We start from the raw sequence: 16,440 nt of genomic DNA on the forward strand, positions 1-16,440 counted from the left end.
AACTTAGGTTAAATATGATAATCTTCCATTTTCAGAATTTTTACAACTATAGAATGTACAATAAACTTTTAATTACTTTGCACACAATAAACACTTTGTTCAACTACCAATTGCTTAATTTTGTTCATTATACAGTTTCTTAGCTTATATTACACCAATAATCAAGGTTTTACACAGAAATTTAATTTATATTAAAGATTAATATTTTGAAAAAATATATTCACGTGTGGGTTATTACTAGTAAACCACACAGGGAACAAAGCAATAGGGTCGGTTGAAAACAGCAAGAAAACTGGTAATTCTAAAAGCAGCTCTGGATTTTGCCTCAGTCTAGCTACTGGATTCGGTTTTGCCTCAGTCTAGCTACTGGATTCGGTTTTGCCTCAATCTAGCAACTGGACGCGGATCCAAAGCAATGCTTCAGACATCTCTGATGATGTTGGCATTATACTCTTCAGGAATAGCTTTTGATTTCTGCATCTCCAGAGTAAGCAGGTTGTGGCAGCAACAACCACACTTTAACACACAGGAGACAAAAGTTATTCCGAGCACAGTGAGTTACCTGCCAATCAATGCCCCAGACTACCCTTCAGCTTTCTTGCAATTCATACATTTCCTTGGACACGAGTCCAAACAGCAGCTGAAAAAGGAAACATGAAAATGCATGTTGCAGAACATTTCTCCGCCCCCAAATAACTTGCTGTACTTGTGAAATAATATCCATGTTACACAGCCTGCATTGATCATGACAAGTTTAGATTTAAATGCTTGCAAATTCAATACCAAAACTACAGATTTCCATCAGCGAAGCAAAAGAAGCACTGGTATGTAAAACTTCCAGTATAACTGGATAGAACTTTATTTACTGCATCCTTCTATTTGGTTATCTTTGAGAAGCCACTAGATTCCTAACATAAAGCAGTGTTACGCTTCCTAACTGAAATGCTTCTTTAGGCAAATGGAAGGGAAGACACTAGCCTAACCTAGTTTGGAAGTCTATTAGATATACCAGAAAATAAAATATAAAAAATAAAAATGATAAAGATAAAAACAAATACTTGTCAGATAGGTTGAAATTAGTCCCCTTTTTCACTAGTTACAACCCTGCTTAAATCTTGGGTTACATCATAAGTTATAGTGACTTTTCAGTTTTAAGCTAAAGATGTACCCTACCCAGGATAATTGGTAATGAACTTCATAAGGTATCTATACATAATCCAGAGGCCATCCAACTATCTACATGTATTATTAGGTATCATAAGAAAAAGTTATTAGGGGAGGAATCTCAAACCATCGAGTTAATGGTAGCAGGTTGTGAAACTAGCATTCAACAAATGACATTGCTGGTATCCCCAGTTGTCTAAAGCCCCCCCCACCCTCCCCCACACACACACAAAAATTTTTTAAGGTGAGGAAAGGAAGAAGGAAGAGCAAATAATTTTCAGAAATTTGAGGCCAAGAGGAAAGGGAACCTCTGTAGGCTCCCTTGTGTACCTGCTGACTTCTATAAGTGGAAGATGATCATTATCAGGCTTCTCTATTACATTTTGAACCTGCAAATTAAGAAAGTAATATATTAGGAATGACTTAAATAACTTATCACTCTCATTAGTCACGTAAAAGCATCTTAAATTAGTTTTGCCTGATGCATAAAGCATATGTTCACTTCCTCAGACATATATGGCGTGTTCTCATGTTTGAATAAATTTCGTCCCCATTATGTCATTGGAGAAGTGCTGGAATCCCCTCAGTGGAGGAACTGTATTGAGCAATTTGGCAATCAAGTTATCAACCATGACAATGATCAATAGATAACCCATGTTCTATTCCTGACTTTTAAAGATTATAAACCCCAAGTCAGTCTAAGACCAGTAAAATTGTAGCTTTAGCATACAATCAACCATCATGGGATAGCTAAATCAAGCCTGAAACTGACAAGTTGAAGCAAACTTATTGACTTACAAACTATTTAAAAGAGGTGCTTCAATGCTGAAGCTGTACCCAGGATACTCCAGCACAGAAAAAGCCAGAGTAAATTCTCTAGTTTATCTAGTACTAACAAAAGTTCCTTACAGAGATTTTTCAGTGTCAAACTTTTGTACTTCCTGCAATTTTGGACCAACTTTTCATCCCATATTTCAATGTAATGAACCAGATGATATGAGGTGATGGTGGTCATGAAGGTAAGGCCATCAGGTGATAAGATGAAACATATGCATGTATTCTTTGTAGCTTTACAGAAAACAAGAGCCTTGACCCAGTGTAATAACCATGAAGGCGCACTCTACATGTGTGCAACAACAACAAAAGTGAAATCACCTTTTAATGACCAAATATACTAAATTATGGCAAACTTTGGCTCATACAAGGATTTGCAACTGTTAAGAGAATATAAGTATTCTTGTAGATAATAAATTAGTAAGGGTATTTTTGTAAATAGTTTGTTAGGGTTGTACTCCTATAAATACTAGTTGGTCACTCATAATATAGTGACTAGATGTTTTCCTCCCAAGATACTTGTTGACATGGTATCAGAGCAAAAGTCCTAGGGTTAGGGTTAAACATCTAGCAAAAGTTTTGGTCATCGCGACTGTTCACGCGATACTGTTCACCGCGACTGTTCACGCGGGAGCACTGTTCATCGGGGGTACTGTTCACGGCACTGTTCACAGCACTGTTCATGCGACACTGTTCACGGCACTGTTCACGCTGCTGTTCATCTCGAGTTTTGACCCTTCGTTTGGTTTGGAGTGCTTTCGCTATGGCTGAAAGTCTATCAAAAGGTATTGTGACGTCTACTAATATTATGCCAATGGTGATGCCTCAAATCACAAATTGGAAGTTGAATGACACTAATTATCAACAGTGGTCAAAAGTCGTTAAGATTTATCTGACAGGCTTAGGAAAGCAACGATATCTCACAGGTGACTCTCCTACGGAGGACAACAAGAAACTAGTGTGGATTCAAGATGATGCCCAAATTCTTGGAGCAATATGGAATTCTATGGAGCCACGAATTGCTTACATGTGTTCTCATTGTGAGACAACAAAAGAAGTTTGAGATTATGTCCGGTTATTATACTGTAGTAATCTTTCACGGATGTATGATATTTCTTTGGAGTATTTTCAGTTGCAACAAGATAACAAGACAGTAACTGAATACTTTGCTGATCTGAAGCGAGTTTCAGAAGAATTAAATGCCGTAATGTCTCTCTCAAGTGATATTACAGTTATGCAGAGGCAAAGAGAACAAATGCTTGTGCTCAAATTCTTGGCCGGTCTCAAATCAGAATTTGAACCAATCAAATCTCAAATTTTAGCAGGTGAACAATTACCATCCTTTGCAGAGGCATATGCTCGGGTCTTACGTTCTGCATCTAAGGACAAAGCACAGGGTGATGGTGCTCTAATTAATGACAAATCTGCGTTAGTTGCTAACAATGGTCGGATAGAGCAACTTAACTTGGGACGTGGCTCTCGTGGAGGAAGAAGTAGAGGAGGTCGTGGGGGTCGTGGAGGTCGAGGCACCCGTGAGTGCACTCATTGTGGTTTGAAGAATCACACTCATGATACTTGTTGGGATTTACATGGAAAACCAACCGCGCTCATTGTGGTTTGAAGAATCACACTCATGATACTTGTTGGGATTTACATGGAAAACCACCTCGATTTGCTAATGCGGTTACCATTGACCAAGCTGAATCAAGTTCTTCAGCACAAGGGTCCCAGAAAACTGTTACCATATCCGAGGAAGATTATGTCAAATTTCTGCAGTACCAAACTGCAAATCCCGCATCTCTTCCCTCTGCTTCTTTAGCACAAAAAGGTAATGCTATGGCTTGTCTCTCCACTTCCAAAAATTTTGACTCATGGATCATTGATTCCGGAGCTACTGATCATATGTCAGGTACCTCTAGAAATTTTTCTAATTTTCAAGAGTCTACTTCCTTCTCTCATGTTACTTTAGCTGATGGATCTACAACTAAAGTTAAAGGATTAGGCACTGTAGAAATTAACCCATCTCTTCCGCTGCCTTCTGTTCTTTACGTACCAAATTTGCCTTTTAATCTAATGTCCGTTAGTAAGCTTACCAAATTTCTACAGTGTTCAGTTATTTTTTCTCCTGATTTTGTTGTTATTCAGGATTCGAAGACAAAGAGGACGTTTGGTGGAGGGCGCGAGCATAATGGTCTTTATTTTCTCAACTCTAATGGTCCGATTGCGTGTCCTGCTACTGTTTCTCCTCTTGAAATTCACTGTCGTTTGGGTCATCCGTCTCTACAAAATTTGAAGAAGTTGGTTCCTACCTTGAGTCAGTTGTTTTCATTAGAATGTGAGTCTTGTCAATTAGGAAAGCATCATCGTGTTTCTTTTGCCCCTAGGGTCAATAAACGGGTTTCGGAACCCTTTTTGTTAGTTCATTCTGATGTTTGGGGTTCTAGTCGAGTCACTTCAAAGTTAGGTTTTAAATATTTTGTAATCTTTATTAATGATTTTTCAAGAGTTACATGGCTTTATTTAATGAAAGATCGTTCAAAACTATATTTCATTTTTTGTGCATTTGTTACAGAAATAAAGAATCAATTTGGTGTATCTGTACGTATACTTCGCAGTGATAATGCGAAAGAATATTTTTCCATTCCTTTTAATACCTTCATGACTAAGTCCGGTATTATTCATCAGTTCTCTTGTCCTCACACTCCACAACAGAATGGAGTTGCTGGAAGAAAGATTGGACACTTAATCGAGGTTGCTCGGACACTTATGTTGCACATGAATGTGCCCAAACAATTTTGGAGTGATGCAGTTCCAACTGCATGTTATTTAATTAATCGCATGCCATCTACTATTCTTGGAGGCCAATTACCTCACTCCATTCTTTTTCCTCATGAACCTGTGTTTAAATTACCTCCTCGTATTTTTGGATGTGTGTGCTTTGTTCATCAGCTTGCTCTCGGGGTGGATAAATTAGATTCTCGTGCTATTAAGTGTATTTTCTTAGAATACGCATGAGCGCAAAAAGGGTATAGATGTTACAGTCCAGTTTTAAATCGATTTTTTACTTGTGCTGATGTTTTTTTCTTTGAATCCACTCCATATTTTATCAAACAAAGTATGTCTTGTGAGTTAGACCAGTGTCACTCTTTTTCCTCTCCTGTTTTACCAGTCCCTTCCCCTTTATTACCTGAATTATCTAATCCACCAGATTCCATAGCTCGATTATCTCGTCCTCATCTTCAAGTTTACTCTCGTCGTCCCATGGTTGAGAAAGTTCCTGATATGCCACGCACTTCACCAATTAACTCTCACTCTTCAAATCGAGGTATGACGTCCTCCTCTGAGTTAGATCTTCCTATTGCTTTACGCAAAGGTAAGAGACATTGTACTTCCCATCTTATTTCTAATTTTGTTTCTTATTCTCATCTCTCTATGTCATATTCTTCTTTTGTTGCTTCCCTTGATTCTATCTCCATTCCTAAGTCTATTACCTATGCTCTTACTCATCCTGGTTGGAGATTAGCCATGCAAGAAGAGATGTCTGCTTTGGAACAAAATGGTACTTGGGATCTTGTCCCTCGTCTTTCAGGTAAGCCTGTTGTTGGTTGTAAATGGGTGTACACTATAAAAGTGCAGTCTAATGATTCTATTGATAGATTAAAGGCTCGTCTGGTAGTTAGAGGATTTACTCAAGTGTATGGAGTGGACTACTTAGAAACATTTTCTCCTGTTGCAAAAATTACCTCTGTTCGTCTTCTTATCTCTTTGGCAGCCACTTATAATTGGTCATTGCATCAATTGGATGTGAAAAATACATTTCTGTATGGAGATTTGGAAGAAGAGGTATATATGGAACAACCTTCTGGATTTGTTGTTCAGGGGGGAGAATCCGCGGTTGGTTTGTCGTTTGAAAAAATCCTTATATGGATTGAAACAGTCTCCGAGAGCTTGATTTGGCCGGTTTAGTAGTGTTATCATGGAGTTCGGTCTGACAAGATGTGGAGTAGATCATCTGTATTTTATCGGCATTCTAATGCTGGTAAAATTTTATTAGTTGTTTATGTGGATGACATTGTGATTACAGGTGATGATGTTGTGGGGATCCAGAAGCTTAAATCCAATCTGCAGGCAAACTTTCAGACAAAGGATTTAGGTCATCTACAGTATTTTCTGGGTATTGAGGTAGTTCGGTCTAAATATGAAATTTATTTATGTCAAAGGAAATATGTACTCGATATGTTGAGTGAAGTTGGGATGTTAGGTTGCCGACCTGTGGATACTCCTATGGATCCCAATGTGAAATTAGCAGGAGATCAAGGTGTATTACTTGATGATCCTAAGCAATATCGAAGACTTGTGGGTAAATTAAATTATCTCACTGTAACGAGACCTGACATTTCGTTTGCAGTGAGTGTTGTGAGTCAATTTCTTGATACCCCTCGTACTAGTCATTGGATGCTGTTATACGGATTCTCAGGTATCTTAAGAGTGCTCCTGGAAAAGGGTTGCTGTATCAAAATCATGGACACACTGATATTGAAGGATATAGTGATGCAGATTGGGCTGGTTCTGCCTCAGATCGAAAATCGACTACAGGATATTGTGTGTTTGTTGGTGGTAATTTAGTGTCGTGGAAGAGTAAGAAGCAAACAGTTGTATCCAGATCAAGTGTAGAATCTGAATACCGCGCTATGGCTCACACTGTGTGTGAGTTGGTTTGGTTGAAGAGCATGTTATTTGAACTTGGGTTTGAACATAAACAGCCTATGAATTTAGTGTGTGATAATCAGGCGGCTGTTCATATTGCGTCTAATCCAGTGTTTCATGAAAGGACAAAACATATTGAAGTTGATTGTCATTTCATTCGAGAGAAATTGTTTGACGAGGTCATCAAGACATCTCATGTACCGTCTATAGATCAATTGGCTGATGTGTTTACCAAGAGTTTAGGGGGCTCTAGGGTGAAAGACCTTTGTAACAAGTTGGGTGCTTATGATATATATGCTCCAACTTGAGGGGGAGTGTTAAGAGAATATAAGTATTCTTGTAAATAATAAATTAGTAAGGGTATTTTTGTAAATAGTTTGTTAGGGTTGTACTCCTATACATACTAGTTGGTCACTCATAATATAGTGACTAGATGTTTTCCTCCCAAGATACTTGTTGACAGCAACCTATATCATGGCTTCCTTTTTTCCATTTTTGACATCCCAGTACATCGTATTTGTAGGAGAAAATTTGTATAACATGTAGCGCTTCTTCCTAAAAATCACAAATGAGAAAATTCAAGAGAGATCATAAAGGTGAGACAAAAAACATTTTTGCCTGTTGTCTCACATTGTGGCGATTCTACCAACTTCAAAGACAACCAATTGCAAGTAAAAGAATAAATTTTTTTATTAAAAAAAAAAGGAGAGATGAGCAAAAGCAGAAGGATAGAGAAGAAACACAGATACCGAAAAGAAAATACTAATTAAGCAAAGACAGTAACTCTTACTTTAGCCAATAACTCCTGACTCTCAGGAGGTTGCTTTTTCAAACTTTGAGGCAATATAACAGTGAGAAGCTCTGGTTTTTCAGCACGAAGAGCACCTCTAATAACAGCAGCATTAGTTCCAGATGCTCCAGATGTGAAAATATGGTTCTTCTGGAAATAGAAACAGAAGAGTATACTAATTACACCATACTCATTCTAGCTGAAAGGACAAAAGGAATGACCAACTCAACAGCCTGAAATAGTCGACTATCATTTCATGAATTGGTTCAAGCTACAGAATACCGTTATGACCAAAGCATAGCTGAGAATTTCAATAAGTTCCTGATGCATGAATCCCATATTTCTTGTCCCAAAGAACCCAATAGCCCTTGGGCCTTGTTGTTGAATTGCTAGTAACTCCTAAGAACACAAAAGAATATTCACATAAGTTGTTGTGAATCTACAAAAGCATTGAAGATGTTAAGACATTCATATCAACCTTCCAACACAATCTAAAACCTGAAGACTCGACAAACCCGCCAGAAGTTCAATGATACCAAGAGGAAATGAGTAATTAGTTATAATCAAGTTTGTCTCTTTATCTTTCTGATTTATTTTCTGCTCACTAAGGTGAATACTTAAAGTTGAAGCAAAAGGGCCTTTACCCAAGTAATGATTACTTGAAGTTGAATACTCAAAGTTGAAGCAAGAGGGCCTTTATCAAACTAGTGAAAGAAACTCTCTTATGTAGCCTTTCGAAAGGTACTTCTATTGTGAGGATTTGCAACTTACAAACAAATGGAAATTTTGAAAACCTAAACACTGAAAGTGTAAATGCTTTGCCAATAGTTTATATTGACATCCTATCTAACCAATTCTTCTGTTGAAATGAGTCAAGTAAATTTATCCACACATAGGCATGAAAACTATCTAAGGTCATTCTGCATGCTCTCTTGCCTAAAGTATGGCATGCTTGAAAGATTACAATGCAAAACGGTGATCCCATTAGAGGTACATGGAAAGTAAGTAACAAAAAATTGTTGATACTGTTTAAGTGGTGTAAAGAAAAATTGTGGTCAAAACTTCTTGCCATCTGAACCTCAGTTTGCACATTAAATATACTAAACCTGTATGTAGTCCACATCAGGGGCAGGCTTGTACTCAGACAGCAGAACTGCTCCTGACCCTTCAACAATAGATTGGGCTTGAGTTGGAATCTGAGTTTTGACCTCTTCATCAGAACCATACATTTGCACCCGATGATCATCTTCATCTCTCACGCCCTCAGAACCTTGATGTCTTTTCTCATATCCATAAAGCCACTATATCAGCACATATAAAAGAGAGTTCCCTGGTAGTAAATCATTAGTGAAAACCAACTGATGCGTGTAAAGAAATAAGAGAAGCTCAAGCTTGCAAGAATAGCATTTCTAATGAGAAATTCTCAGTTTTCAAAAGCAAAGTTGTTTGAGAAAACTTGTTAAAACCACTAAACTACAAAGAAAATTAATGCGTTCTACACCCAAGCACCCTCAGCAAAGTGCATTTGTCATGTAAGACCAATAATCGGTCACAATGTAAAGTTAGTCATTCCATTCTAGTTGCTATTAAACCATGGATCAAGTATGCCATCATGACATAACATAAGTTTGCAGCAACTGGCTCAAATATCCTTACCAGGAATAGAAAACAAAATCTCTCTTTTCAAACAGCCAACGGGATACTTGCAACTCCGGCACAAACTGCACTTATACCTAATAGTCTGACAGATAACTATCTAACAGCCTAAATTTTTTTCCCCATTTTGTAAATATATTTCGGCTTACCTGAGTTTCTCTAAGGGGATGTGGTCTAAGCTCAAGGCAAAGAGGGCAGCCCGGGTGTACCACAACCCGAGTAGGCACCTTGAAAATCCCCACTCCACCCCCACTCCCCATAAACTCCGGCAATGGTTGGTAGTTCTGCGGCGGATGCTGATGCTGATATTGTACGTATTCCTCAGAGCCACCACCATCCCCCATTGACAATCCATCAATCCTATGATTAATATTATAGTCCGCGTTACAAGAAGCAGAGCCAACAGTGGTGGAATAGGGGTAGAAATCATCATCATCATCATCAGATGAATTCTCCAAGAAATAGCTGTAACTATTACTGCTGGCAATGCCGATGGTTTTAGCATCATCTAAGCTGTGTTTTCGCACTTGGCGATGTTTCTTGTGATGTGATCCTGTGCTTGTACGCAGTTGTTGGCTATATGATTAAGTTTTTTCGGGCACAGGCGGGAAGTTTGATAATCCTGCCAATGCATCCCTGTCGTCGTCCTCCAAGCCACGGTCGTCCATTTTGTTTCCTTTCTCAAATTATGGATACAACATCTGAGAATGATTGCTAGTGTTCTTGCAGGGATGAGATGATCAAAATCCAAGAGAAAAGGCTTGAAAACTTGCGGAGAGAGAGAGAGAGAGAGAGAGTGGAGGAGAAAATGTCAACAAGTTTGGAAGTGGGGATAGGAAAGATGGCATGGGAGTGCGAGGATTGACGCGGGGCATTCTGGTTTCATACGGACGAGAACGTCAAACGTTGTTGTTTCTGTTCTTATATTTTTGGCTCCCATTCCCAGGTTGAGTTGTAAAGTTTCATGGTCGTGGGGACTTCCATTCCATTTTTCTCTTTGTCGAGCCCTTTCACTTTAACTCTGGGATGGATCGTGCCTAATGAGCCGGGCATTTATAAGTTCGAGTTCAACTTATTTAATTTGTAACATCTTCGGAATTCGGATTTTGGATTATGAGTTTCAAATTAATAAATATGAAGTCATATCCAACTCACATAATATTCGAATTTAGTTCAAATTCACTTATTACTCCTTAATTTTCTTAATATAATTACTATAACTATTAAGTTGTACAACTATACAAGACTACAACATTAAAACTAAATATGAATAAGTAATAGTTTTTAAAAAGCATATAAATCAAAAAATTTTCAACAATATTTAAATCTAATTCATTCAAAAAAACATGAAAAATAGTAATAAAACATGTGGTCATAAATCAATATATTTTTAAAGGTTGGAACTTCTTTATAACCTTGTGATTTGAATCCAAATATGCTTGATGATTTGTGTTTTTAGATCAAAAATAAATCAACCGATATTATACCAACACAAAAATTTACTCAACTAATAAAAAAAGTTAATATTCATTTACGTATTACTGATATTGGCTCTCAAGAAAGCTAGTAGAAGAACTTTCAGATATATTTTAATTATATTTAGCATTTAATAAAACATTTGGATGTAAAATTATACATAATATCAAAATATAAATATTATATATATATGTAAGTAATTAAAGGACCGGACCTATATCGAGTTTGAGACTAATAAGGCCCAAACTCGACTCATATTTAATTTGAGCCGGACTCATATTTAATAGGTCGGCTCATCAAGCTTTTTCTCGAGCCAAGCAAGCCGAGTATGGACTAGCCCGACCCCATTGACAGTCCCACTTTGGGATCGATCAAGCCCTAATATATACTAATGGTGAATTCATTCATAAATACTGCAATTCTTTGACATAATAATAATAATAAAAAAAAAATTAATAATACACGTCTAATAGATTTGATTGTATATATAAACAACAAAGTGGTGTACAACCGTGGAAGCCCACCGTACAAGTAGACACATTTGCAGAAACCATAAGACCAGCTACCAAGTGGAAATATGATCAATTCTTGTTCATTTTCACCAATTTTTTTCATTATTCGAGTTGAATTAATTTGCTCCAAATATTTATTTTTTAGTTGTAGGAAAAAAAAAAAAAAAGAGGAAAAACCATATGAGTAGATAGAGCTTTCTCCCAAGCTAATTAAACCAAGTTTTATACGTGATTCAACTAAGATCAAGAATGTCTATCTCCTGTATGTAGCTAAAGCACATAGAAGGATAAATTACAATGAGTACACACAAAAGAAGCAGCTCAAACTCAGACTTGTACAAGTTTGTCCAGACTAGCATGAAACAACAAAGAGACTTAGATTGAACAGAGTTTCAATCTGGGAAGCAATTCAACAAACCTAAATCATGGAGTATTACAGTTTTGATTCTTGACTGGATGGCATTACCAAAGCTTATGGAAATTAGAAGATGGTAGACCAGAACATCCTGTATAGTCAGTCTTCCAACCATCTCAGAGAAATATAGAGTGCGCAGGGAGTATGATATTTTCTCTTTCTTCATTTCTTCCCCTCGGTTTCTTTTGCGTTCTTGGCAAGTACAAGGACAAAACCAGCTTACATCAAGAATGCCAAGAAGGCAATTTTAAAAATCCTTCCCATTGCATTAGTCGATGGATCAAATCTATACGCTAAACAATTAAACAACTAATCAGACCACCTCGACTTATCTGGTGAAATGACATCACAAAGTTGATAGACAGATTGATCTTTTCCACCTAGCAAGCTTCTCTCGTCCCTGCCAAGGAATTAAAGAGTGCAATTACTATCAAAGGTCTTTGCCATGTATCAAGGTTAATGGTGATTAAACAGCCAAAACCATAATAAATGGACCACCATATCCAAAGCTCAAGTACAGCGTAAGAAGAAACGCATATAAGCCAAAGAGATACTTTCAGCTTTTGGTGGGGAGGACTTCTAACATTACTACAATAAACATAAACTGGACATCATCAATTACATTTCTTGTACCAATGAGAGCCATCTATTGGGCAATATCAGATATCGATTAATTCAAATTATCTCCAAAAGTTTTTTTTTTTTTTAACAGGATTCTACCGGCTGTGAAAGGAATCAGACAATTAACAAAAGGCAGATAATAGCAATAGATGGTTTCTCCGTTTTGGATCTCAGATATTCAGATCAGAATGTCCTAATGTAACAGTGTTTATTCATATGCAATAGCCAAGTTCATTTTCAATGGGATTTCCATCAAATGAACCAAGACCAAAACTAACATGACAAATCTTACCATGCGAGGTGAAACAACCAGTTCATTTTCCACGATAGAGGTAGCCTCGAACCCCAATGGGTGCAGCACTTCTTCATAACTGCATCCACAGATTTGTCATCAGTTGCATGCAGAACCAAAAAATGAATGTAAATAAAAAAGTGAGTGCTTCTCCATATGTCAATCTTTAAAAAGAATAAATAGATTCTCACAAGAGACGACAAGATTGTTCTGATTATGATAACTAAAATTGGCACATACTCAGTAGTAGATACTTTGTATGGAGGTCCCCCTTCATGATCACTAATCTGTTGAAAGAGAAGATAAATATAATGAGAATCTAAAAAATTCAAGAACAACTATTCAAAAAGCAATGTTGACCAGATTTAGTAGGATAAAGCACAGAATTTACTCTAAAATAACATTGTGCAAATAAGATGTTGCTAACCTTCCTATCAGACATGTTAGGCATATGAAACTAGAAGATAACACACAAGCAAGAATTCCAGTCAATTGTCTAACCCACATTCAACAATAGATCTATCAACACATATATTATACTCTTACAATAATCGCACTACACAAATTCCAGATGCTAACATGGTGAAATCATTTTCAGAGTAAAACACTGAGAAAGGCAATTTGACGAGATGATAGCATACTGGAAACATCAGAGTTATGAGCTCTCCATCTGGTTTTAAAAGGTCTCGAATTCCAACAGCCCAAGATGGTCTCATATCTGGATCGATGGCACAAAAGAATCTGCAAGCGAATTCGTGCAATAGTTAGCAAGCAAAAATTTCTTCTCACATGACAATCAACTGATGGTCATCTAATACTCACGTGTAGTCAAAAATGAGATCAAACAACTGAGTGGGACGCCATGTGAAGAAGTCTGCCTTCAAGAATTCAAAGTGTTCTTGGCTTGATAATGAGGACAACTGCCTTGATGTGCCGCGTAAGCAAACATTTCCACAACAGTATGAGAAAATGGATAATAATATGTATAAAGTACTTAGAACATGTTTTTCATTCAGAAAAAATCAAGTCTGAGAACTCGAATCAAGGAATCCTAGCATTCCGTATCCAAGGCAGTTGTTCCTCCAAGAATAAAGAGGATAATTATGGCAAGAGCCTAGAGTTTTAACGTTTCTGAACAAATGTATCATAGTAAATGACTCAAGATGAGAACTAATAACATTTAACACATGTTATGTGCATTTAGTGACCAACATTTAGCCAATGCCCCTTGATGCCTTAGCACTTCCTCATTGACCAGCTAGAAAGTTGCCCAAACTTTTCATAAATGAAAATACACTTCAGTGTGAGGGGACAAAAACGGCATTCGGAAAATAAGTAGTTACCTCTTTGGCTCTTTCAAGAGCTACTTCTGATATATCCAGGCCAACAACATAGCGATCAGGGCAGGCAATTGCCACGACGTCATAGCCCTGCAGCAGACAAAAGCCCATTGATAAGTCAAGGAGAAAAGAAAGAAGAACAGAAAGGAACGACTTTGGACTCACAACCAGTATAGAATTAAAACTAAGCTGCAGAACACCTACGCCAACTTTTGTACCACCCAAAACAGAAAATGTGAAAAAAAAAAGAATAAATTTTATGTGGATTTCCAAGATGATCTCCACCATTCCTTAGTACAGACTCTTGATTACAAATGTCAACTGGGTGAATTTACTAAAAGCAAGCAAACATGCAGCATAAAAATGAAACCTGCAGTATGGTGAAGTCAAAAGAACCTTGATTTCTTTTCTTCCTATAGTCACTGCCATGTTCAAAAACCTGGATCACCTAATCCCCATAGCACAAGGGTACCATGGTGCTGTAGTGCATGGGATGAAGCGCACTTCATTGAGCGGATTGCATTTAATGCATAAAATCTGAAATTTTCCTCTACATAGCTATTCTGCAATAAAAGCACTTAACTAATCTACCAATGTTCTCAGCATGATAGCAAACCAAAGAAGACAGAGTGACAGTAAACTTGTAGCTACTCGTTCAATAAATATTGTGTTCACAACGCACCTGAAGCAGTAAACTTGTAGCTACCTGGCAATAGTGCATGGACCCAAAAGCAACCATATTGCAGTGATTTATACAATCATGAAATCTTGAACAAAAGTTAACCAAGGCAGGCAATTTACAGCCATGAACCCAAACGTACAACAATTGAATCCAACAAGCATGTGCTACACTTCTAAGCATCAGTTCCAATCCATAAACCCAATTGCAGAAATCCCAGATACGCAAAAGAGGAAAAATTAGAACTTTAAACTAGTAGGATAATACTCACACTACCACAACCAGGGACCAAAGCCCTGCCATTAGGAAGGGCACCAGTCTTATGAAGATGGACAAGAATTGGGGTAGGCTGCCCCAAGTCCCATGGTGTCAACCCTTGTTCCCAGCACTTTTGCCAACCATCTACCCACTCTCCAAGAAAACCCAATATTTAAAAAAAAAAACAGAAATCTTGAATCAGCATTATGATCAGGAATTATTAAGTCCAAAGATGATTGGTCTTGATGAAAATAATTACCTGTCGAGCTAGAATGGATGACTTGTTGGAATTTATCAACTGTAGTAGAACTAGATGATGATGATGAAAGAAGAGTTGAACTTGTGCTAGTAATTGATCTATTGTGGGACTTTGTAGCATCTATTTTTGGGTTCATCATCGTTCTCAGAGGAGGTGATGAGCTGGAAGTGGAAGTGGAAGTGGAAGTGGAAGTGGAAGCGGGTGCGAGCAACCTCGGCCAGCAGCAGGAGATGAGGCTGACGCTAGAGGAGCTTCTCATATTTTCTCGCCGATTGCTTCCCCCTTCATTTTTTTAAATTGAAAAATAGATTATAATTTGAAATAAATAAATTAAAAAAAAAAAAGCTTATTACGGGAAGAGGGGGAGTATTGATCACCTCACATATCATATCCTTATCCTTATACTTCCTTATCCTTATACTATATAAGAACGAGTTTAGGACAAAGAAGGTTTTAGATTTCAACTGCAAGAGTTATCAATATCATATTATACTACTAATCAAGCCATCATATCAATATCTATACAATATAAATTAGTGTTGGAGTTTGGAATTAGTGTTGGAGTTAATATTTATCGTCATTATATAAATTTGCATTTTTACTCATATAAAAACTACTTTTACTTTAACTATATATAACTGTCTATGACTATTTTTACTTTTAATTATTTAAGTATATGTTTTCAATATAACTACTGCTAAATATTATAACTACTAATATAAAATTATTTTATGAAAAATATTTAAAAGATTAAAGTTTGCTTCAGTAATAAAAAATTTATTTAATGAGCATAAATATTAGTATGTATTTTTTATTGCACACACATTGGGTGGGCAATCAACACTAACATAAATCAAAGGTCCTTATCGTATTTAGGGCTTGAGTTTTGGTCTAATTGTGAGATTGACTTAATCTTACCAAACTCAAACTCGAGCCCTCTAATTGAGCTTAAAAAAATAATTGTTATATTTATAAAATAGACATTTCATCTTAATAAATAATAAAAATATCGGGAACATATAAGTAATTTCACTACTAATAAAAAAAATAAATATGTAAAGGTTCATCGAACTAGCAAATCAAACATAGAGAGATTCAACTTGTGTCACTAGGTTTGTCAAGCCAACTCCAATTACTCATCAATCATTTTCTTCAACTCCAATTATTGTATATGTATGAATTATCTCCAATTATTATATTCTTATGTGTGATAATTAAAGTTAACTATATTTTATATACAAATTGGTTTGGAAGAAATTCAAAATTAATAAGAAGACAAAAGGTTATAAAAAGCTAATGAGAAAGCAAACGATTAAATTAACGATTAAAATCACTATATTATGTCATATTAACTAAGAAAACTTCAAAAAAAATTATCTATAATTATAAAAAATATAATAGAAAAGGTTTACAATTACTGGAATTAATAAGAATTTG

General features: G+C 36.6%; 2 protein-coding genes across 5 annotated transcripts; both read right to left on the reverse strand.

The window, feature by feature from the left end:
- Positions 1-167: 167 nt before the first annotated feature.
- Positions 168-8,831, reverse strand: LOC113735200 (uncharacterized). Of its 2 annotated transcripts, XM_027262177.2 has the most exons (5): positions 8,602-8,831; positions 7,778-7,894; positions 7,496-7,645; positions 1,495-1,553; positions 168-734 (listed from the first exon to the last, which is right to left on the reverse strand). In XM_027262177.2, exons 1-5 carry the CDS (start codon positions 8,722-8,724, stop codon positions 590-592), a joined length of 594 nt encoding a protein of 197 aa, XP_027117978.1. In that variant the 5' UTR covers positions 8,725-8,831; the 3' UTR covers positions 168-589. The 2 variants fall into 2 exon arrangements, with proteins under 2 accessions (XP_027117978.1, XP_071938931.1); XM_072082830.1 differs by lacking the exons at positions 168-734; positions 1,495-1,553 and adding an exon at positions 7,120-7,260 and having other exon boundaries at positions 8,602-8,829.
- Positions 8,832-11,334: 2,503 nt separating this feature from the next.
- Positions 11,335-15,295, reverse strand: LOC113735201 (probable thiol methyltransferase 2). Of its 3 annotated transcripts, none has more exons than XM_027262179.2 (8): positions 15,004-15,295; positions 14,758-14,897; positions 13,811-13,897; positions 13,290-13,387; positions 13,109-13,208; positions 12,708-12,754; positions 12,468-12,546; positions 11,335-11,954 (listed from the first exon to the last, which is right to left on the reverse strand). In XM_027262179.2, exons 1-8 carry the CDS (start codon positions 15,260-15,262, stop codon positions 11,901-11,903), a joined length of 864 nt encoding a protein of 287 aa, XP_027117980.1. In that variant the 5' UTR covers positions 15,263-15,295; the 3' UTR covers positions 11,335-11,900. The 3 variants fall into 3 exon arrangements, with proteins under 3 accessions (XP_027117980.1, XP_027117981.1, XP_071938932.1); XM_027262180.2 differs by having other exon boundaries at positions 14,758-14,888; positions 15,004-15,294; XM_072082831.1 differs by lacking the exons at positions 14,758-14,897; positions 15,004-15,295 and adding an exon at positions 14,204-14,725.
- Positions 15,296-16,440: the final 1,145 nt, after the last annotated feature.

Source organism: Coffea arabica, chromosome 3c (genome assembly GCF_036785885.1).
Source record: "Coffea arabica cultivar ET-39 chromosome 3c, Coffea Arabica ET-39 HiFi, whole genome shotgun sequence".
NCBI lineage: Eukaryota > Viridiplantae > Streptophyta > Magnoliopsida > Gentianales > Rubiaceae > Coffea > Coffea arabica.

What these genes read in the sequence shown, in the direction of transcription:
- LOC113735200 (XM_027262177.2), bottom strand. Translation starts at nt 8,724, where the DNA reads ATGTATGGTTCTGATGAAGAGGTCAAAACTCAGATTCCAACTCAAGCC. An exon ending in CTGATGTGGACTACATACAG is followed by an intron (nt 7,895 to 8,601) that starts GTTTAGTATATT and finishes TTGTGTTCTTAG; the next exon opens with GAGTTACTAGCAATTCAACA. An exon ending in GCTATGCTTTGGTCATAACG is followed by an intron (nt 7,646 to 7,777) that starts GTATTCTGTAGC and finishes TTCTATTTCCAG; the next exon opens with AAGAACCATATTTTCACATC.
- LOC113735201 (XM_027262179.2), bottom strand. Translation starts at nt 15,262, where the DNA reads ATGAGAAGCTCCTCTAGCGTCAGCCTCATCTCCTGCTGCTGGCCGAGG. An exon ending in CATCCATTCTAGCTCGACAG is followed by an intron (nt 14,898 to 15,003) that starts GTAATTATTTTC and finishes GTTTTCTTGGAG; the next exon opens with AGTGGGTAGATGGTTGGCAA. An exon ending in TACAAAGTATCTACTACTGA is followed by an intron (nt 12,547 to 12,707) that starts GTATGTGCCAAT and finishes CTGTGGATGCAG; the next exon opens with TTATGAAGAAGTGCTGCACC.